We start from the raw sequence: 24121 nt of genomic DNA, 5'->3' as shown, positions 1-24121 counted from the left end.
AGCGCACTGTGTTTCTCTCTGAAATCCAACTGTGCTGGTGGGCAGGGTGAGGGAGGGGTGTGGAGTAGGAAGATGGCATCACCTGTCCTCTCATCCCCGGGGAGGGGAATTCCTGGACACCTGTTCAGGAGGCTTTCACAGAAAAGCTAACAATCTCCTGTGTCCTGGGCTTTCATCACTTCCCTGCCCTTAACCTGTCTGTGCCTGGGCTTTCAGCATGCCCAGAGCTACATATCTCATGTATTTTATCTCTGGCCAGTGGCTGGGATTCAAAACTCCAAGTTTTAAAGGGCCTGGCAAGGTGCAGGCCCACTCCCCTCCCCTGAAGGAGAGACTCACAGTGCACCCAGTACCGTCCTGTCACCAAAAAGCAGTAACACAGTGCACATACAGAGGCTAGAACTTACTGTGACATACAGTGAAAAGCAGCGACCAGCTTATCTGCAGTCTGCCCATGCCTCTGCCCTCTGCTCAGTTCTGTCCTAGAAAAGCAGCCACTCCACGTGCACATGGTGGTTTAAATCTATTGTGGCTCACAGCAAAAAGTTGCTACAAGGTTATCTGCCCTCTGTGCTCACCTCTGTCCCTGCTGTTGAGTGCTGCCCAGTGGCTCCCAGCTGGCCTTTTGTCCTTGGAGAGACAAAATATGCTCTCCCAAATATAGTCCAGGAAAGGGGGCAATTTCTCCTAGTGCTACCGAGAGGATCTCCTCACTTCCACTGATTGTGCAGTCCCTACCCACTGCTCTTTCCCACTCTCCCTCTCCCTGATTTTGCTCTGCAGCTTTCCTCTCCCCCAGTTCATGGTTCCAAACCTTGCATCTGCCACATTCTCTCCCTCCAACTGTGCAGACTGTTTTCTTAATCCAGATTGAATTCCTAGTTGTTCAAATAGTCAGATGTTGATCTAGCCAGGTTAGAGGGATGAGGCAAGCTCAGGGTCCCCCTGCTACTCCATCTTCCTCTGACCATTTTTAAATCAGATTATTTGGTGGGTTTTCTTTGTGTTGTGTACGTTCTTTATATATTTTGGATATTACCCCTTATTGGATATATTATTTACAAATACCTTCTGCCATGCAGTAGCTTGCCTTTTTGTGTTGTTGGTTTCCTTTGCTGTGCAAAAGCCTTTAATTTCCATGTAGTCTCACTAGTTTAATTTTGCTTTTGTTTCCCTTGCTTGAGGAGATCATCCCTAGAAAAATAATGCTATGGTCAATGTCAAAAATTAATGATTATGTTTTCTTCCAGGAGTTTTATGGTTTTAGGTCTCACATGTAGGTCTTTAATCCATCTTGAGTTAATTTTTGTGTATGCTGTAGGAAAGTGCTCTGGTTTCATTCTTTTGTATGTAGCTCTCCAGTTTTCCCAGCACCATTTGTTGAAGAGATTGGTTTTTTCCCCATTGTACACTCGGGCCTCCTTAAACATAGATTATTGACCCATATAAGCATGAAATTACTTCTGGGCTCCCTACTGTGTTCTGTTGATCTATTTGTCTATTTTTATGCCAGTATTACACTGTTTTGATTTACTACAGCTTTGTATAGTTTAAAATCTGGGATTTTGATGACTCCAAGTTCGTTCTCAAGATTTCTTTGGCTATACAGAGTCTTCTGTTGGTCCATAAAAATTTTAGGATTATTTGTTCTAACTCTGGAAAAAATATTGGTATTTTGGTAGGGAGTATAATTTGTAGATTGCTTTGGGTAGTATGGACATTTTAAGGAGTACAGCTCTTTTGCCTCCTCGGTTAAGTTCATTCCTAGGTATTATAATATTTTTGGTTCAACTGTAAATGGGATTTTTTTTTTTTTTTTTTTTTAAAGATTTTATTTATTTATTTGAGACAGAGAGAATGAGAGAGACAGAGAGCACATGAGAGGGGGGAGGGTCATAGGGAGAAGCAGACTCCCCGCCGAGCAGGGAGCCCGATGCGGGACTCGATCCCGGGACTCCGGGATCATGACCTGAGCCGAAGGCAGTCGCTTAACCAACTGAGCCACCCAGGCGCCCCGTAAATGGGATTTTCTTAATTTCTCTTTCTGCTACTTCATTATTGGTATATAGACATACAAAAGATTTCTGTATATTAATTTTGTCTCCTGTGAGTTTACTGAATTCATTTATCAATTCTGGTAGCTTTTTATAGAGTTTTCTATATAAAGTAACATGTAATTTGCAAGTAGTCAGTTTTCTTCTTTAACAATCTAGATAGGTTTTCTTCTTTTTTTTAAGATTTTATTTATTTATTTGACAGAGAGAGACACAGTGAGAGAGGGAACACAAGCAGGGGGAGAGGGAGAGGGAGAAGCAGGCTTTCCGCCTAGCAGGAAGCCCGATGTGGGGCTCGATCCCAGGACCCTGGGATCACGACCTGAGCCGAAGGCAGAGACTTAACGACTGAGCCACCCAGGTGCCCCTGGATAGGTTTTCTTCTCATCTGAAGCTATGGCTAGGACTTCCAGTACTATATTGTATAGAAGTGGTGAAAGTGGACATTCTTGCCTTGTTCCTGATCTTAGAGGAAAAGTGTTCAGTTTTTCACCATTGTGTATGATGTTAGTTGTAGGTTTTTCATATGTGACCTTTATTATATTGAGGTATGTTCTCTCTAAACCTACGTGGTTCAGAGTTTTTATGAATGGATGTTGTATTTGTCAAATGACTTTTCTGTGTCTCTTGAGATGATCGTAATGGTTTTTATCCTTTCTCTTCGTTATGTCATATATCACATTAACTGATTTGCATTTCTGGAATAAATACCTCTTGATGGTGGTATGATTTTTTTTTTTTTTTGTAACTGTACTGTTGGATTTGGTTTGCTAATATTTTGTTGAGCACTTTTGCATTTATGTTTATCAAAGATAACAGCCTATATTTGTTTTGAGGTGTCTTAATCTAGTTTTGGTATCAAGGTATTGTTGGCCTCATAGAATGAATTTGGATGCTTTCCTTACTCCTTTATTTTCTGGGATAGTTTGAGAATAGGTGTTAACTCTTCTTTAAACGTTTGGTACATTGCAGCTGAGAAGCCATCTGGTCCTGGACTTCTGTTTTTTGGGAGTTTTTTGATTACTGATTCAATTTCATTCAATGGTAATCAGTCTGTTCAAATTTTTATCCCTCATTGTTTTGGAAAGTTAGATATTTCTAAGAATTTACCCATTTCTTCTAGGTTATCCAATTTGTTGGCATATAATTTTTCATAATAATCTCTTATCCTTTATTTCTTTGGTGTTAGTTATTACTTCTCCTTTGTTTCTGAATTTGAGTCTTTTTTTTTTTTTGAGGAGTCTGTTTCAAGTGTTAATGATTTTATTGATCTTTGCAAAAACCTTGCTTTCTTTTGGCATCCATTTGTATGACAGAACAGTCTATCTTAAGTTAATGGTCATTTAAGTTTAAAACCATTCTTTACTCCTCTCCTCCCCACATTTTAGGTATATATTGTCATAGCTTACATCCTTTTGTGAGTTCCTTGACTGATTATTTAGAGAAATACTCATTTTTACTGCTGTTGTGTTTCCTACCTTCATGCTGTCACTTTGGTCCTTCCTTTCCACTCACAGTCCCCTTTATTATTTCTTACAGGGCTGGTTTACTGGTCATGAGCTCCTTTAGTTTTTGTTTATCTGGAAAACTATCTCCTATTCTGAATGATAACCTTGCTGGATAGAGTATTCTTGGCTGCAGATTTTTTTGCTTTCAGCGCTTTGAATATATCCTGTCAGTCCTTTCTGGCTTGAAATTTCTGCTAAAAAATCCACTAAGAGCCTTATGGGGTTTCCCTTGTATATAATGGTCTTCTTTTTCCTTGCTGCCTTTAAAATTTTTTATCACTTGATTTTGTTATTTTAATGATAATATGTCTTGGTGTAGGTCTGCTTTTGTTGATTTTGCTGGGGGTTCTCTGTGCCTCCTGCATCTGGATATATGTTTTCTTCCCCATTTTAGCAATTTTCAGCTATTATCTCTTAAAAGAAAATTTTCTCTCTTTTCTTCTGGGACTCCTATAATGCAGATGTTACTACATTCGATGGAGTCACTGAGTTCCCTAAGTCTATTCTCATTTTGCCTTTCTTTTTTCTCGTTTGGTCAGCTTAATTACATTACTGTCTTCTAGGTCATTAATTCATTTCTCTACTTCTTTGATTGCTATTTATTGCATCAGGCATGTTTCTAATCTCATTTATTGCACTCTTCATCTCTGATTTTTTTTTTTTTAAAGATTTTATTTATTATTTGTGAGAGAGAGAATGAGAGAGAGCACATGAGAGGGGGGAGGGTCAGAGGGAGAAGCAGACTCCCTGCTGAGCAGGGAGCCCGATGCGGGACTCGATCCAGGGACTCCGGGATCATGACCTGAGCCGAAGGCAGTCACTTAACCAACTGAGCCACCCAGGCGCCCCATCTCTGATTTTTTTTTTTTACCTTTGTGCTAAGGGTCTCACTGACACCTTCCATTCTTTCCTCCAGTCCAGTGAATAGCCTTATGATCATTGCTTAAGTACTCCCTCAGGCATATTACTTATATGTTTCACTTAGATCTCTGTGGCCTTGTCTGTTCTTTCATCTGGGACAAATTTCTCTATCTTCGTATTTTGTCTAAGTCTCTGTGCCTGTTTGTGTTAGGAAAGTCAGCTATGTCTCCTGTTCTTTAGGGTAATAGCCTTAAGAAGATGTCCTATAGTGTCCTGCTGTGTAGGGACCCCTGTTCCCTGGTGCTTCTGGCATTGTCTGCAATGTCTGCTGCCTGTGCTGTGCTATTTTGTCTTGGCTGGCTTTTCCTTTAAACCTTCCCTCCGCAGAGGCTGTGTCGGCCTGTTGTGGGCAGTGTTTGGTCCCTGGCCTGAATTTGGCACATTGTAACTAGGTGTGCTCTGGTCTGCTTATGAAGTAAGATCTATCACCACTGCCACCAGAACCAAGGCCCTGCAAAACTCCCAGTTGGGAAATGTGGTGTTGGAAGAGATTTGGACTAATGCTTGTGGGGCACAACTGGGACTGAGGCAAGTATGACTGGGAAGGGCAGTTCCACTACAGCATGGGAGGCTGGGACTTGGTGTAACCAAGTTTGGTAGCAAGTGATGGCACTGGGCTGGTTCCCCCAAGTGGTCTGTGCTTATGCTAAGTAGTGGGAAAGGGAAATGGCACCTGCCAGTTCCTTTTTTCCTAGAGGAGTCTCTCTATGAATGTTTGCCTGGAACACACTCTGATAGAAGCAAAAAACCTCCCCACTGTGCCCCAGGCACTCTTCAGATCACTGTTTCCATGCTATATGTCTGTGGGCTGTGTGCCGTTTTCTCTCCAAGAGCAGTGCAGTGCCCTTTGGGGTCTATCCGAGGCAAGCCCCCTGACCTTTAGAACTCAACGCATTAAGCCCTGCTGGTTGCAATAACTCAGGAAATTCAGCCCCTCTTAGAGGCTTTCCAAGCTAATTGCTGTGGGGATTTGTTTTCCCCTGCACTCCCATGTGCTAGTCTATCTCTCCCTTGTCCATGACAGTGACTTCCTCCCCACTGTAGCAGCCATGATCCATTTTTCTCCCAAGCCACATCTCCTTACTTGCTACCTTCTTTGATATGGCCTCTTGTCTCCCTTTAGTTGTGGTTTGTTCTGCCAGTCTTCAGGTCAGTTTCTGGGGTATTTGGGATGATTTGATAGTTAATTATATTTGTAGGTCGAGGTGAGCCTACGGTCCTCTTACTTTGCTGCCATCCGTTTACTTTGGATTCCCTTTTCTTTATTACAGGTTTTCAATTTGTTGTTGTTCGTAAACAACTTAGGTGTATAGCAGTCTATTTTAAGTTGATGGCTGCTTAAGTTTAAACCCATTCTCAAAGCATTTTTTACTCATTCCTCACATTTTATGTATATGATGTCATTCTTGACATCCTCTTATTTTGTGAAACACTTGACTGATTTTCTAGATAAAATTTATTTTCCTGCATATGTGCTTTAACCTCCATACTAAAGAGATTAATCTACTTTTGTTTGCATTTATCTGTGAAGTTTTTCCTTTTATAATTTTCTTACTCCTGATTATGGCTTTTCTTCCCAAAAATTCCCTTTAACACTTCTTGTAAGGCTGGTTTATTGGTGATGAATTCCTTTAACTTTTGTTGGTCTAAGGAACCATCTCTCCATCTATTCTAATAGAGAATTTTGGTGAGTAGTATGTTCTTGGTTTTTTTTCTTTTCAGTACTTTGAACGTATCATGGCACTTCCTTCTGGTCTATAGAGTTTGTGCTGAAAACTTATCTGCTAGCTTTATCAGGTTTTGCTTGTATGTGACTTTTCTCTTTTAACTTTAAAATTCTCGTTATCAGTACTTTCTGCTATTTTAATTACTATATGCCTTGGTATCTCCTTGGGTTAGGTTGGTTGGGGTTCTCCATGCCTCTTGAATCTGGAGGTCTGCTGCCTTCCCCAGATTAGGGAATTTTCAGCTATTATTACTTCAAATTTTAGTGCCTGCATCTCTATTCTCCTTCTGAGATCCCTATAATGCAAATGTTATTATGCTTGATGATGTTGCTGAGATTCCTTAATCTGTTCTCATTATTCTTTTTCTCTTTAGCTTGGTTGATTTCCATTACTCTCTCTTCTATGTCACTGATCCATTATGCTTCCTCCAGTCTATTACTAATTCCCTGTAGTGTATTTTTAATTTCAGTTGAGTTCTTCATCGGTTTTTCTATTTTCTATCCCTTTATGAACATCTCACTGAGATCCTCCACACTTTTCTCAAGGCCATTGAGTAGCTTTATGACCATTACTTTAAATTCTTTCAGGTGTATTGCTTGTCTCCATTTCATTTAGTTCATTTGCTGTGGTTTTGTACTGGTCTTTCATTTGGCTCATTCCTCTCATTTGTCTAACTCTGTTTCTAAGTATTAGGGAAGTCAGCTATGTCTCCTGCTCTTGATGTGGCCCTAGGAAGAAGAGTTCCTGGGGTGCCCTGTTGCACAATACCCCCTGTTCACCAGGACCAGGTGCTTCAGCGCTGTCTCCTATGTGGGTTGTTTTTGCCCTACTGTTGTGAGTGACCTACATTTGCTTTCAGTTGCAGTCAGTTGCAATAGGCTACTTTGCCTGTTGTGGGTACACTAGTTTGGTCCCTGTGCTGTTAAAGGGCCAGTGCAGGGGCCACAGTGGTCCTACAGTTGGATGCTGTCAGCAGTCAGACCAGATGCCTACCCTCAGCCCTTCTGCCAGGGCTATAGTTTCATGGACACGCAAAGCATTTTCACTTTCTTGTCCCCTGAGAGGCTTTTGTTGGTAGGCCAGGGCCTGCAGTCAGGCCCAATGCCTGCTCCCAGCCTGTCTGCTGGGACTGTGGCATTACAAGTGTGTGTGGTTATCTTCCCCTCTCCTTGAGACAGGATTCACTTTGGAGTGCTGCCAGTTCCTGCTGGGGCTGGTTGTAGGGTGTGCTGAGATAGAAGTTACATTGGAGACACCTGCCGAAGGGGATGAGTTGGAAGGGGCAGATATGCAGAACGTGGGGGTGGAGCATGAAGTCTTAGCAAGATAGATGGAGAGTATACTTGTTCTAACAAGTGTCTGGCTGTCTAGCCTGGGGGTGGAGGGAAATGGTACCTGTCAAATATTTTGTTTTTGGAGAAGTCTTCTGTCCCTGCCCCTCCAGGACACATTGAGATTAGTAAATAACTCTTCATGTATACCCCAAGCGCTTTTCAAACTGCTGCTTCTATGCTGTATCTCAGGCAGGTTATGGGCCTTTAAGGGCAGGGAATCAATTTCGTATGGCCCTCAGCTCTCCTGAAGCTAGGTATGTGAATTTTAAGTACTCAGCGTTAAGCCCTGATGATTGTAAAACTAACAAATTTAAGCACCTGTGGTTTTCAAAGACAAAGGTTAAGGGGACTTGTCTGACCAGTGCAGGTCCCCTGTGCCTGGAATGCCTTGTGTGGAATCTCTACCGTTACTGGTTAGTCTGAGGGCTTAATTCTCAACCATGTCTCCACCCCTCCTACCCTTTTAGATGTGGCCTGTTATCTACCATGAATGGTGGAAAGTCTATTCTACTGGTCATTTTCTGAGTTAGCTTGCTCATGTGGCTGTTATCTCAGTGTGTCCCTTGGAAAGGGTGAGTTCAGGATCTTCCTACTCCACCATCTTCCCTGAAGTCCTTCTCTATTTTTCTTTCAGAAATTAGTTTCCCTACAGTGGCTACACTAATTTACATTCCCACTAACAGTGCACGAAGGTTCCTTTTTTGCCACATCCTCACCAACACTCGTTTCTTTTTGATTCTAACCATTCTGACCCGTGTACGGTGAGAGCTCATTGTGGTTTTGATTTGCATTTTCCTGATTATTAGTGATGTTGACCATCTTTTATGTGTCTTTTGGCTAGCCATCTGTATGTCTGCTTTGGGAAAGTCTCTTCAGGTCCTCTGCCGCCCCCCCCTTTTTTAAATTATTTGGGGTTTTTTTGTTTTTGTTTTTTTTTTTTGGTGTTGAAATGTGTAAGGTCTTTACATATATTTTGGATATTAACCCCTTACTGTATGTATCATTTGCAAATACCTTCTATGCAGTAGCTTGTCTTTTTGTTCTGTTGGTTTCCTTTGCTGTGCAAAAGCATTTCATTTTCATGTAGTCCCACTAGTTTAATTTTAACTTGCTTTCCTTGCCTGAGGAGATATCCCTATAAAAATGTTGCTAGAGCCAATGTCAAAAAATTAATACCTGTTTTCTTCCAGGATTTTTACGGTTTTAGTTCTCACACTTAGGTGTTTAATTTGTCTTGTGTTTGTGTATGGTGTAAGAAAATGAGGCCTTCAGTACTATGTTGAATAGAAGTGGTGAATGTGGACATCCTTGTCTTGTTTCTAATCTTAGAGGAAAAATTCAGCCTTTCAACATTGAGTAGGAGATTAGCTTTGTGTTTTTCATATACGGTCATTATTATGTTGAGGTATGTTGCCTCTAAACCTATATTGTTGAGATTTTATTACAAATGGATGTTGCATTTGCCAAATGATTTTTCTGCATCTGTTGAGATCATGTGGTTTTTATCCTTTCTCTCAATGTGATGTAGCATGTGACTGATTTGCAAATACTGAACCACAATTGCATCCCTGGAGTAAATCACTTGACTGTGGTGAATGATTTTAATGTATTGTTGGATACCGTTTGCTAATATGTTGTTGAGGATTAATCTGATACCAAAAACCATATACAAATACTACCAAAAAACCTCCCCAAAACTACAGGCCAATATCTCTGATGAACCTTAATACAGAAATCCTCAACAGAATACTAGTGAGCCTCACATAAGATTTTAAACCTTTTAGCAAAAAAAAAAAAAAAAGTCGAAAAAAGCTGAATATAAATTTTATTTAACACACTATATACCAAAAATAATTTCACCAATATACAAAATTGAGATATTTTACATTCTTTGTACATCTTCAAAATCTTGGGTTTTATACTGATACCACATGTCAATTTGTATTAGCCATATTTTAAGGGCTCAATACCCACACTAAATTGTAGGAAAAGAAATTCCTCTGTATCTTTCCATTGTCTGGTCTTACTAATTTACTTGAGGACAAACGTGTGAATATCTGCTACTCCCCAAATTCTATATTCTATCATTACAGATTCGGATCAGGATATACTACTAGCAGAATTTAAATAGTAAAATTAAACCATGTGAGACCAGTGTTACATCAGATACTAGAAAAATAGAAACAGAATAGGTGCCATGTGAAGTTCATTTCAACCATTCATCCACTTAGAGATATTAACACAGCTAACAGTGAGTAGACAGTCTTGTTGTTAGTACTTACCAGAATTACTAATTTTCTGTATTTCCTTATATGTGTGCATCTGTATCTCCAATGACACTCCATAATGGAAGGAACTACATCTTTCCTTAGATGTGTTACACATAGCCATGGTCAGGTGGTCAGGTACTGTTAAATCAATGTGGCCATGCTTTATCAGCCTGAAGCAGCTTATTTCATTACTCAGTGTTTTCTAGTAGTTAAAAAAAACAGTCCACATTTTCTCAATGAAATTTTCTCTTAAACAATTTTTAGTACCTTAACCTAATCATTAAAAAGTAGTTGAGAAAATCCCCCACTACGACTAATGGCATTTATGTTTTAATCAGTCAGACTCTGCTCCTCCAAACACAGCAAAAGCAGAATGGTTGAGGCACAAGTAAGTACAAGGAAATAGCCTTGTCCATCAGCCTCCTCTCATCAACCTCCATCTGGAAGGAAAGAATAGTAAACAATGTTTCCTACCACAGTCAATAGTGGCTTGGTTCTTAAGAGCTCTGGAGACTTAACAGGAACGCCTTTGGCAAACCGTTCTAAGTTGAACCACAGAATCACTGTAGTAGCCATGACCCCCCCCCCAAAAAAAACAAAACAAAAAAGCAAAAAACCTAAATTATGACTAAAGGTCAAACCTATTTAAAAAAAAAAAACAAGCTCCAACTCATTCTTGAATGATATGAACTACACTGTATTACAAAGTCCTTTTGCCAGTCTTCAGAGTATAGGAATAATTTTATCTAATTTAGATGTAAAAACTGGGAAAATGTAAGACTTGAAAGAGTAGCTCTTACCTTTTTATTCTGTAACAATAAAATGGCAGTTTAATAATCCTGGTATTTCCTACAGTAATTATCACTGTAATAATTTAAGCACCAAAAACTCCTAATCAAATGTTTCCTGTTTTGTAGACTACGGGAATACACAAGCATTTCATACCATTCCCACATTTATTCATCTCTTGTATCTAAATCTTTAAAAAGCTGAATATTTAAAATGCACTAAAGAAAATTACTTTTCCCTTTTCTTTTTAGGTGAGTGTTCCAAAAGTGGGGTAAATTCAGCTTCCTCACTGTGTTTCCTTTTCTTTTTTTTCTTCTTATGGTCACTCTGGTAACCACTGGAGTCACTGCCTTGGAAAACAGGATCCTGGTCCTGATCTTCCTGGTGCCTTTTCTTCTTTTTTGGCTCAGCCTTCCAGAGGCCATTCACATTATCAATCTGCAGGTCTGTCTCTTTCTTCATTGTGGCATCTGCACAATCTGCTAACTCTCTGTTATCACTTTCCACTTCATATGATTCTGGGTCTTTCTTCTTTTTCTTTTTCTTCTTCTTGAGAGGTTTTTCAATAATTTCTTCAGTACCAGTTTCTGTTACTTCTTCAGAAACTGCAGAGCACTTGGTTTGTAAACTAACAGTTGAAAAAATTTACAGAGCAATAAACAAAAAGAATACAATGAGATCAAGAATATACCAAGTGTTTTTTTTTTTTTTTTCTAAATAACAGCAGTACAAGATATAGACGTATGGCATAAATTTCCAATATTCTATCTTGTTATCCCTTAGCCCATTAAAATGTAGCTTCTAAATTTTGGTTTGGTTTAGAAAAATTAGGTCACAATAAACATCACCACACCCAGGCTTATTAAACAACTGACAAGTGATAAAATATATATTTCCATTATCTGTGAAATTAATGGAGTTTCTAACTCTCAATCCTCATTTTTTTTCCCATAACCATGCTTGAAGCAGTATTACCTTCAAAGTTAAGAGTTAACACTAAAATAAAAACAAGGATCAGTGGAGTAGGCCTCTCTCTGGAACTGCAGAGTCCTATACAGAAACATTAGACTGCAGAGTCCTATACAGAAACATTAGCTATGTATGACTAAGTAATTTCAATGAGGTAACTTTAATACTACACAAATAAAGCACACATTCCTATCATCACAGAAAGTTCTATTGGACAACTGTTCTAAAACTTTAACCCATAGTCTTAATATTTTTTTAGATTTTGCCTTGATTATTAACACCAGCAATATTCCCAAAGCTTTTTTTTCCTTCACTCCATTAAACTTGGCTCCCATCGAACCAAGCTCGAGATGACAGTTCTTAAAAGAATTTTAATACAAAAAAGATTCAGAAATTATCTACCTGGCATAATGACAAAAATCAAATTTTTGTTTCCACTGTGTAAAAATAAGAGGCTAATAGTTATGCAGTATGATCAAGCTTTTGTTAAAAAAATTAAACTAGAAAATAGACTGATTAAAATAGGGAACAGCTAGATGTGTAGAGCTTTAGAATATTCAATGTAAATAGGAATCTTAAGTGCTGTGACTAAGTATTGACTTTATGGTTTAAAGCATGAATATTCTAATTTTATTTTAAAAGAAGGCCTTATATTCTCTAAATCATCAGAATTAAATAGAAATCATTAAGTATCAAAATTCAAAATAATGTGATTAGGAACTGACCTGGTGGTATTTAATTTTCCCCGAATGCAGAATACTCCAGCAGCATCTGAGTCCAAACGAAATACTTCAAATTCTAGTTCATCACCCACGTTTATCGTCAGGTTCTGCCACTGCTCTGCAGGCATCTGCTCAGGTTTAGGGATGGAGGCATTGAAACACCCATGTACTAAACAGCCAATGTGGCTGGAAGACACTTTATTAACTGTACCCTGGGAAGAAAGGAAAGGGAAAAGAAAAAAGTAACATCAAGAAATCCAAAGAGTTTAAAAGGTAAATAAAACTTTATAAGCTTCAAACTGATCTTCAAAGAGAAAACATCAAAATATGGTGTAATTTGATATGGAAAAAGTTTTTCAATTAAAATTTACATGTTATACTAAACCATCATTTTAGAACACTGTAGAGTTTAGAGAAAGCTCAAACTTTACTAAATGATTGCATATCAACTGCCTAACTGGATAAAAAAACAAAAACTCCTTAGCTCCCGCCACAGGATTCCCTGGGGAATAGATTATAACCATATTGAAACCAAGCAGAAAATACTCTTTGATATGACCTAAATGTGAAAAGACCTCAAGGCAGGAAGCATATGCTTTCTATAACTAGGATCCACATTATATTTCTATCAACAGTCTGAATTTCAAAGCTTAAAGAGCATTCTTTAACTTTAGCATGATGTAAGCAATGTATCAGAAGACAGCTTACCCTTCATATGTAGAACTTGAGCATGGCTATTTTGACTGAATCACAATAACATTTTTAGAAGCTTTAAAACTAAAGTATGTGCTATATGATTTTAAGCTTAAAGTTTAAAAAAAAGCCTTAGTTTTTTCTTCCCCTAAGAATCAATATATATAACATATAAATGAACATCTGAAGTATTTTTTTTTAAATCATGTATTTTAAATTTGGAGATTAACATGTATAGAGCCTTGTTTAATGTTGGCAACTCCTTATACATAGAAAATTCTTTGGGTGTCATTATCAGGAGTCTGGACAAACCACAGTGCATCTATACAATGCAGTACTATTCAGCAGTTAAAAAAAAAAAAAATTACCAAGCCGGTGACAAGACATGGAAGAACCTTAAATGCATACTGCTAAGTCAGAGGTGGCAAGCTGAAAAGGCTGCATACAATATGATTCCAACTGTGAAGTTCTGGAGAAGGTAAACTATGGAGACACTAAAAAAGATCAATAGTTGCCAGGTTTCAAGAGGAGGGATAGAGGGAAAAGGATAAGTAGGTAAAATACAGAGAATTTTTAGAGCAGTGCCCAATTATTCTATAGAATACAGTAATGGGGGACACATGTCATTGTGTGGTACATTCCAGGGGTTTTAGAATGTACAAGAAAGAAAACTAATTCTACACTTTTTAAAAAAATAATAATGTATCAATATCAGCTTAACTGTAGCAAATGTTACCACACTAATGCAAGATGTCAATAATAGGAGTTAACTGTGTGCGCTGGGGTGGGGGAAGGACTTACTTTCAACTCAATTTTTCTGTAAATCTAAAACTGCTATAAAACAATAAAGCCTATCAGTTTAAGATAATAGGAAAAGGAAATTCTTTTCAATATAGAGTTCTGGAACAACTGAATATAACCATATGAATAAGAAAATGGATCTCAAGGGCCTATTTCACACTACACACAAAAATTAAGATTGGTCATATATCTAAATGGAAAAGCTAAAACTGAAAAATTCTACAAGGCTTACAGAAACTATCTTCACAATCTAGGAGTAGGCAAGTTTCTTATACAGGATCCAGAAAGCAGTAACCATAAAAATATGACAAATTGGACCTCATCAATATTAAAAACTTCTGTTTATGAAATGATACCATTACAAGTTAAGAGACAAGTCACAGACTGGGGGAAAAGAGTCACAATACATTTATCTGAAAAGGATTTGTAGGAAGAATATAAACAGAACTACTCTACCTCAATAATACAAAAACCCAATTAAAAATGGGGAAAGCACTTGAATAGGCCCCTTACTGAAACACATGAAAGAGCTTAAAGGAGAAATGCAAATTAAAATCATAAGGAGAAACTAGTATATGCCCGTAAGTAAAATTAAAAGACAAAACCAAATGCTGCTTCTAGTTTTTCCTAGGAGAAATGAAAATGTATATTCACAGCTTTATTCATAATGGCTTCATACTGGAAACAACCCAAATGTCAATCAGTAAAGATGGGCAATTAAATTATGATACATTCATACAACTGAATACCATGAGCAACAAAGAGAAATAAACTACCACACCAAACAGCATGGATGAATGCAAAAACATGTTGAGCAAAAGAGGTCAGATTTTCAAACACTGTATAATGAAAAAGTCCATTAATATGAAATTATAGAACAAGCAAAACTGATTTTATAATATATGCAATCAGAACAGTGGTTGTATCTGGAATAGAGAGGACTGACCTGGAAAGGGCAGGAGGCTCGTTCCAAAATAGAATGGTATATATGCTCTTATCAGAGTTCACTGAACTGCACACTATGATCTGTGTATTTGTATGTAAACTATACCTCATATTAAAAAAACTGAAACGAACTGTCCAAATTTATTTGAAGACTGGACCTTATTGTAGGAAATAGAGTAAAAGGATGGAGTTTTTTTTCATTTCATACTTTCTGTATAGTATGGTATTTCTATGTGTACATTTACAGTAACTTACACAAAGCTGGTAAGTGTGGGAATTTAAGTACAAATCTACTGCCAACTTTATCAGAGAAGAAAAGCTATACTATAACCATACTATTGGCATGGAGGCTGGTTGTGGGATCCCAGTTGGGCAGGCCCAAGATACTTGTTTAATTGATTCTGAAAAATTTTTAAATTAGAAATGCCTTTTGGATAAAATTTGACCTGTATTTATTAGCGATAAAGGGTTAATAGTTCTTAAAAAAATAAACATGTGTATATATATTTATATGTATGTGCAACAAGGCATATACACAGAACTGCTGGCAGAAGAGAAAGGCAAGTGCAGAGCATAATGGGATATATAGTTCAGTCAACTTCACAAAAATCTGTATTTCCAGATTCCTCTTGAAAAACTAAAAGACCTATCCCACAGGGCCTTTATTCCCATGGCACATTACAGGTGCCTTGACCTCATCCTTAATTCACTTTCATTACCTGCCTGGTCCCACAACCCTTTGAATTTTCAACTCCTCTGATTACTATACGATTTGAATCCTTTATAAAAGAAACTATTTGTGTGTAATTGAGAAATAATAAACTAATAATTGTTTTTTAACAGCTTAAGATCATTCTGGTGCCATCCAAAGAATAAATTCTGAGACACATTCTTTCCACATACATGTGAGTTTTAGGAGAATGGAGTTTAAAAACTTACCAATGTTGAACTGATGGTAAATTTTTTTCTTTAAATTTTTAGAAACCAATAATAGTAATCCATTTGCTTCCCAAGTCTCTTAAAATTTTCCAAATTATATTACTATACAAGTATACAAAGAAAGCTTAAAAAATATACATATATATAAAAATACATACCATAAGCTTTTGCCCCGGTTCAGGACAGAAAATAATAAAATCTGCTTCAATGTTAAGATGAATGTGTCCTTGATCATCATAAATATCTCCCAGTTCACCCACTACTTTGATGTTATCATATGCAATGGGGACACCTAAAAGGCTATTAAAAAAGAAAAAAAAAATTTTTATCCTCTTTTAAACTAGGCCATTATCATACTGATTAAATATACTGAGTCCAAAAATTATACACCTCTTAAATATAACCACACATGCCAAAACACAAGAGCATATGATTAATCCCTAACTACCTGAGTAATTCAATTTCACCAAAGGGTTCCAATATATTGACTAAGTTAAAAATGATTATTCAAGATAGGTACCGAGAAACAAAATGTCCAATTATGCATGAGCAATAGGTTGACCTATTAGCTATGCATCTGAATTCTAGTCATGCTAGAATGAGACAAAAAAAAGACTTGCAAGAAAAATGTCTCTATTTCTGAGTATAACTGAATCAAGGCAATTTTGGTATTATCCACCATTACTGAATTTCTATACTAGATGGTCCATAGTAAGAGAAGTATTGGAGTCACAGGTGAAGCCCCTAAATATTAAAGCCAATAACATAAGGGAGAAAAATCCTCAAACTACAACTGTTAGTAATAAATAGAAATGTTAATAAGTGAAATATGTAGTCTTATTTATCAAGAACTGATTTTGCTACTTTAGTCTACATAGTATGACAGATTAGGGGGCAACTACTATTTCAAAATGTCATTTCCAAATACTTAAACTTTAACTACTAAGGAGGCACACCTGGTGGCTTCACTACCACACCCACTACTACTTGTTGAAGAAAAGTTCCCAGACTCCCCAAGGCAAGGCTGAAATCACTCCTCCTGCACTCCTAGAAGACACTATGGCACAGCGTCATCATTGAATTTAATCTCATTTTATTGACTGTGTATCTTTGCATTCCATACACAAATCTAAGGCCCTTGAGAGCACAGAACATTTTTGTTGAACTCTACTAAATTTCTAAAACTATTCACACAGCATAAGAGAAAGAATTTATCCCTAGTAGCTGTTGCTTAAATAAAACAGCCAGGAACCACTGGAAAGGAACTTTAATAACTATCAAATCAAGAGGACCATAAACTCAGAGACTTAACTCAGAGACTTCCTCCAGAAAGCATTTTTTTCAACTGTTAATTTCTGCATATGTTTTCCCAAGCAGGAACTACATCACTAGGACAATCTTAGAGGCACAGAAAACCCAGAAGTCTACATGACCTCTGAATGAGGGAACAAATGGGTTTGTAAATAGGTGGACATAGAATCTAGTTCTAAATATATATAAATATCTAGATATATATATGTCTGTGCATATACTTATTTATATATTTATATATACACACATGCACACACACACACACACACACACACACATATACATCAGCATAAAGTCATGTTTGCATCATTTTAATATACATTAAAACTTCCAGGAATGTAGTAGCAAATTCAAGGGTGGATTATTAAGTAGGGAACTCTACTGAGAACTACGCATTACTTCAGAAAAGCATTTCACCAGTGGAGACACTGTATGTGTTCTCTGAGTTGTCAACTCAAAACCCCTGCATCAATCCACCCTTGTAATAGACACACTGACGATTCTAGATATCAGTGCAAACTAGTCATCCTTGAGCATTATCACACTGAAACATATTTTATGGTATTATGTTGGAGCACTTACAGGTTTGTTTTTTTTCCAATTGTGAAGGTAGGTTATATTACCTTTAAGTTTCAATTCACAGTAAAGATGTATTTTCATGATAGTAAAGGTAGTAATGCAAACTATTTCCTATAAGAGAGAGGTATTGGGTTCTGTAGGGTTCAAAATTGGTAACTTGGGAATTTGACCATAGAGCCTAAACCCAAAAGGATTTGGGTAAATACATGAAACCCTGAGAAACCATTCATTGGACATCTAAATTTTTTTCCAAATAAAATACTGAAAATATTGATTACGAAACATAATGTTTATCTACTTCTGTCTTATTACGGAAAAAGTAAAGATAAATTTGGATCTGTTCATAAACATGTTTTATGCTTACTGAAAGACTGTACCATAGAGGGGGACTGACCTTAGGAAGGAGGAACTCTGTGAGGGCAGAGAGGGGAGAGAAGACCTGCCCCAGGCTCCCCAGGTTGGGGGGCTGCACTGACAAGACAAATCCCCATAACATTTGGTTTTGAAAACCGGAGGGGCCTGGCTTCTCCTGGGGCCTGGCTTCTCCCGTTTTTTTGTTTTTGGTTTGTTGTTGTTGTTGTTTTTTAAACAATCAACAGGACTTAACACCTAGAGCTTTAAAAATCAGCAGCCTCAATACATTAAGAGGCAGCAGGGGGACAGAAAACAGAGTCCCTGCCCTTAAAGAGACAGAACAGACAGTCCCGCTGAGATACAGCAAAGCAGCAGCAGTTTGAAAAATGCCTGGGGTATACAGGAAAGAGATTTATTTAATAATCTCAGAGCATGGGCTGAAGAAGCAGGGAACTTCGGGAGATTTCTCCAAGAACAAAAGAGCTGGTGGGCACCACTTCCCTCCCCAACACCTGCCCCCAGCCTAAATACAGGGACAGCTGCAGGACCCAGCACAGCACAACAATCTACACCTAGCTTGCTAGAAGCATGCCCCAGCCACACATTTATGTGGATCCACCCCCTCCAGCCCTCTGCAGTTTTCCCAGGCGGCTTTAGCTCCCCTCCCATAGCAGATCAATGTAGCAGACCTTGCTGGTACTGGATGTAGCACAACCAGCTCCCTTGTTCTCCTGCAGATCTTGGCTGAAGCCCATTCAAAGCAGTGCCACAAGCCCCAACAGGGGCCAGCACCACTCCAAAGTGACACTTGCCTCTGGGAGAGGGAAAATAACAGCATACACCCGTCCAGCTGCAGCCCCAGCAGTGGATTGGGGACAGACACTGGTCTAACTGCAGACCCAACCCACCAGCAAAAGCTGCTCAGGTGACCACACAGGGAAAGCACCCTTGAGCTTGGTGCTTCCACAGCTCTGGCAAAAGACTGCTCTGGCTCAATTCAGGCCCAAGGTGGTCCCAGACTAGCCCACTAACAACACAGGGACCAAACCCTGCCCACACAGGCAAAGAGAGCCATTGCAGACGACTGGACTGAAGGAAAACATGTCTCAGCCACAAAAGCAGGGCACACACAACACACATAATAGACACCCCTGAACTGCCAGGTTCTGGTAAATAGGAAACATTGCACTGCAGGGCATTACAAGACCTCTTGTATTTAAGGGCATTACTTTCAAGAGCAGATGACTTTCCTAACAGACACAGAATTAAACAAAATGAGAAGGAATATGTCCCAAATGAAAGAACAGTACAAATTCACAAGAAGAGAGCTAAACGAAATGGGATAATATAATTGATAGAGAAAATAATGATCATAAAGATGATCACTGGATTTGAGAGAAGAGTGGAAGACATCAGTGAGACCCTCAACAAAGAAACAGAAAACATAAAAAAGAAACAATTAGATATGAAGAACTTAGTAAGTGAAATTAAAAATACCCTAGAGGGAATAAATCATAGCTGGAGGATGCAGAAGAATGGATCATCGACCTTGAGGACAGCATAATGGAAAGCAATCAAGATGAACAGAAGAGAGAAACAAATAATAAAAAATGAAAATGGATTAAAGGAACTGAGGACACTATCAAGTATAATAACATTTACATTATGAGGATCCCAGAAGGAAAAGAGACAAAAGGGAGCAGAAAATTTATTTGAAGAAATAATAGCTGAAAACTTACTGAGTCTGGGGAAGGAAACAGACATCTAGATCCGGGAGGCACAGAGGGCCCCAGACAAAAGCAACCTAAAATGTCCACACCAAGACACACAGTAATTAAAGTGGCAGAAAATGATGATAAAAAGAGGATTTTAAAAGCATCAAGAGAAAAGAAAAGTTACATATAGAAAACTCCATAAGGCTATCAGTGGAGTTTTCAGCAGAAACATTGCAGGTCAGAAGAGAGTGGCTTGATACATTCAAGGAAAAAGAAAAAAAAAAAAAAAAAACAGCCACGAGGATACTCTATTCAGAATAGGAGAGAGAAAGGATATCTCAGACAAACAAAAGTTAAAGGAACTCATCACTAGTAAACATAATAACAAACATAAGAAAGTAATCAATAATAATACAATAATAGTAGAGGACTTTAATACCCCACTTCCATCAATAGATAGATCATCCAAACAGAAAATCAACAAACAGTGACTCTGAATGACACACTGGAACAGATGGATCTAACAGATAAATGCAGAACATACCATCCTAAAACAGGAAACATACATTCTTTTCAAATGCACACAGAATATTCTCCAAAATAGGTATGTTAGCTCATAAGTCTCAACAAATTCAAAAAGATTGAAGTCATACTATGCATCTTTTCCAACCTTAATGCTATCAAAGTAGAAATCAACCAGAAGAAAAAAATCTAAAAGAACACAACTAAGTGGAGATTAAGTAACATGCTACTAAACCGTGAATGTGTCAGTCAAAAAAAATCAAAGAGGAAATAAAAAATTACACAAAGACAAACGAAAATGGGGGCGCCTGGGTGGCTCAGTCGTTAGGCGTCTGCCTTCGGCGAGGGTCATGATCCCGGGGTCCTGGGATAGAGCCCCGCATCAGGCTCCCTGCTCCATGGGAGGCCTGCTTCTCTCTCTCCCACTCCCCCTGCTTGTGCTCTCTCTCTCGTTGTCTCTGTCAAATAAATAAATAAAATCTTAAAAAAAAAAAAGACAAACGAAAATGAAAACACAATGGTCCAAAATGTTTTGGGGATGCAGTAAAAGCTGTTCTAAGAGGGAACATTATAGCACTACAGGCCTACCTCAAGAAACAAGAAAAATCTCAAACTAACCTTACACCCAAAGGAGCTAGAAAAAGAGCAAACAAAACCCAAAACCAATAGCAGGAAGGAAGTAATAAAGATTAGAGCAGAAATAAAATAAAAACTAAAAATAGAATAGATCAATGAAACCAGGATCAGGTTCACTGAAAAGATTAACAAAACTGATAAACCTTTAAGCCATACTCTTCAAGAGAGAAAATTCAAACAAAATCAGAATTGAAAGAGGAGAAATAACCAACATCAGAGAAATACAAAGCATTTTAAGACATTATTAAAAAATTAAAAATATATAAAATAAAAATATATAAAATAAAAATAAAAATATAATTAAAAATTATATACTAACAAATTGGACAACGTAGAAGAACTGGATAACTGCGTAGAAACTTACAACCACCCAAAACTAAACAAAGAAGAAACAGAAAATTTGAACAGACTGACTACCAGCAATGAAATTGAATGAATAACCTAAAAACTCCCAACAAACAACAGTCCAGGACCAAATGACTTCACAGGTAAATTCTACCACACATTTCAATACTTAATACTTACTATTCTCAAACTATTCTAAAAAATAGAAGAGTAAAGAAAGCTTCCAAATTCATTTGGAGGCCAGCATTATACTGATACCAAAAAAGACACCACAAAAAAGAACCACAGGCCAGTATTTCTGATGAACATAGATGCAAAATTCCTCAACAAAATGTTAGCTAACTGAACCCATCAATATGTTAAAGAAATTATTCACCATGATCAAGTGTGATTTATTCCTGTGAAGCAAGAGAGATTCAATATTTGCAAATCAATCAATGTGATATACTGCATCACAAAGGGAAAGAATAAAAACTGTATCATTTCAGGGCGCCTAGGTGGCTCAGTTGGTTAGGCATATCTGCCTTTGGCTCAGGTCACGATCTCAGGGTCCTGGGATCGAGTCCCGAGTCAGGCTCCCTGCACAGTGCAGAGGAGCTTCTTCCTCTCCTTGTGCCCCTCCCCCCTGCTCATGTGCATGGTTTCTCTCAATGGATAAATAAAATCTTAAAACAAAACAAAAGGAAAAAACCCTGTTATTTCAAATGATGTATAAAAGGCATTTAACAAAGTGTTACAGCCATTTAGGACGAAAAGCCTCAACAAACTAGGTTAGAGGGAACATACCTCAACATAATAAAGGCCATATATGAAAAACCCACAGCTAATATCATACTCAATAGTGAAAAACTGAAAGCTTTTCCCCAAAGAACAGGAATAAGACAAAGATGTCCACTCTCACCACTTTTATTCAACAGAGTACTGGAAGTGCCAACCACAGAAATCACACAATGAAAAGGAAAAAAAGGCATCCAAATTGGTAAGGAAGAAACAAAAATTTCACTCACTGTATGTGACATGATACTATACATAGAAAACCTGAAAGACTCAGGGAGCCTGCGTAGCTCAGTTGGTTAAGCATCTGCCTTTGGTTCAGGTCATGATCTCAGAGACCTGGGAAGGAGCCCCACGTCAGGCTCCCTGCTCAGCAGGGAGTCTGCTTCTTCCCCTCCTGCCTCTGCACCCCCACCTCGACTCATGCTCTTGCTCGCATGCACTCTCTCAAATAAAATCTTTAAAAAAAAAAAAAAAAGCCTGAAAGACTCCACCAAAAAACTACTAGAACTGATAAATGAATTAAGTAAAGCCACAGAATACAAAATGAACATACAGAAATCTGCTGCATTTTTATACACTAATAATGTAGCAGAAACAAATTAAGAAAACAATCCTACTTACAACTGCACCAAAAATAGTAAAATGCTTAAGAATAAACTTAACCGGGAAGCTGGGCAAGATGGCACAGGAGTAGGAGACCTGGATTTCGTCTGGTCCCAGGAATTCAGCTGGATAGGGATCAAACCACTCTGAACACCTACCAACTCAACAGGAGATCGAAGAAAAGAACAGCAACAACTCTCTGAACAGAAAAGCGACCACTTTCTGGAAGGTAGGACGTGCGGAGAAGTGAATCCGAGGCGATATTTGGGAGGATAGATGGCAGGGGGAGGGGGCCTCCATCAGCCGCATCCGGCAAGTGATAGAGCCGCGGAGCACAAAACTGGAACTTTTAGAAGTCTGCTCTGCTGAGGGACGTAGCTCCAGTGGCTAAGCGGGGGGTGGAACCCTCGCGGGACAGTGTGGTCTCAGGACCCTCGGGGTCAGAGAAAGACCAGGGGTGCCTGAGTGCGGCAGAGCACCCAGGTATTGGAGCAGGCTCTCAGCTCGGTGTGGCCATAAGCTGTGATCCGCGACACAGTCAGGCCACTGCTCTTCCAGCAGGGACCCAACAAGCGGCAGATCCAGGGAGACTCCCCTTCCTCCCCCGGGAGGAGCGGCGCAGGAACACACCGCAGGGATCTGCTGGGTTTGGAGACTCCACACGGAGTCGGGTGCCAGAGATAGAAACGCTTGGTCACAGGCCTGGTGAGCATGGAGTGCGGCCAGAGACCGGGGAGACAGGAGTGATTGACTGCTTTTCTCTGGCGGCTCACAAAGTGGGGCCCCGAGTTCTTGGCTCCTCCGGGGTGGAGACGGGAGGCCACCATTTTCACTCTCCTCCTCCAAAGCTGTACGGAAAGCTTGCAGGGAACAAAAGCTCCCAAGAGCGAACCCGAGCAGATTACTTAGCCCGGACCAGCAAGGGCGGGGCAATTCGGCCTCCAGCAAAGACATTTGGGAACCATGGCAACAGGCCCATCCCCCGAAGATCAGCAAGAACAGCCAGCCAAGACCAAGTTTACCCATCAATGAGAACAAGAGAACTCCAGAGCTAGGGGAATACTGCACACAGAATCCATGGCTTTTTTACCATGATTCTTTAGTCTTTCAAAGTTAATTTTTTTTAACTGTCTTTTTTTTCTAGTTTCTTTTTCCCTGTTTCAACCAACATCTTATCAATCTTTTTTAAAAAACATTTTTATTTTTCATTTTTAGAGTCATATTCTATCCCTGCATAGTAGTTACCCTTATTTTTGGCAGATATATATAAGTTGTTCTCTCTTTAAAATGTTGAGATACAGTTTCTTCTAACAGATCAAAATATACCCTAAATCTCTAGTGTATGGCTTTGTTCTAGTCTCCTGTCTGATCACATTCTCTCCTTTATTTTATTTTATTTTTTTAAAAGATTTTATTTATTTATTCATGAGAGACAGAGAGAGAGAGAGGCAGAGGGAGAAGCAGGCTCCCAAGGAGCAGGGAGCCCGATGTGGGACTCGATCCCTGGACCCTGGGATCATGACCTGAGCTGAAGGCAGACACATAACCATCTGAGCCACCCAGGCGCCCTCCTTTTTTTTAAATCCTCTTCTTTCTTTTTTCAAATA

The 24121-nt window shown here is 38.7% G+C and overlaps 1 protein-coding gene across 2 annotated transcripts in view; it reads right to left on the bottom strand.

Annotated features, from left to right (window-relative positions):
• Window positions 1-24121, bottom strand: part of POLR1F (RNA polymerase I subunit F) — a 118422-nt gene that overhangs the window by 84632 nt on the left and 9669 nt on the right. Inside the window, exons 2-4 of one of the 2 annotated variants that reach the window (XM_081800440.1) lie at window positions 15831-15972; window positions 12298-12506; window positions 9353-11231 (exon numbers count right to left, since the gene is read on the bottom strand). In XM_081800440.1, coding sequence (XP_081656566.1) covers window positions 10832-11231; window positions 12298-12506; window positions 15831-15972 — 751 coding nt within the window. In that variant the 3' untranslated portion in view covers window positions 9353-10831. Of the gene's footprint in view, window positions 1-9352; window positions 11232-12297; window positions 12507-15830; window positions 15973-24121 lie in introns of those variants that run through there. The other variant, XM_081800442.1, reaches the window with a different exon arrangement.

Source organism: Leptonychotes weddellii, chromosome 12 (assembly GCF_054177405.1).
Source record: "Leptonychotes weddellii isolate Sample4059 chromosome 12, ASM5417740v2, whole genome shotgun sequence".
NCBI lineage: Eukaryota > Metazoa > Chordata > Mammalia > Carnivora > Phocidae > Leptonychotes > Leptonychotes weddellii.
The sequence above is the reverse complement of the archived record's forward strand: the minus strand, read 5'-3'. Positions and strand labels throughout refer to the sequence as shown.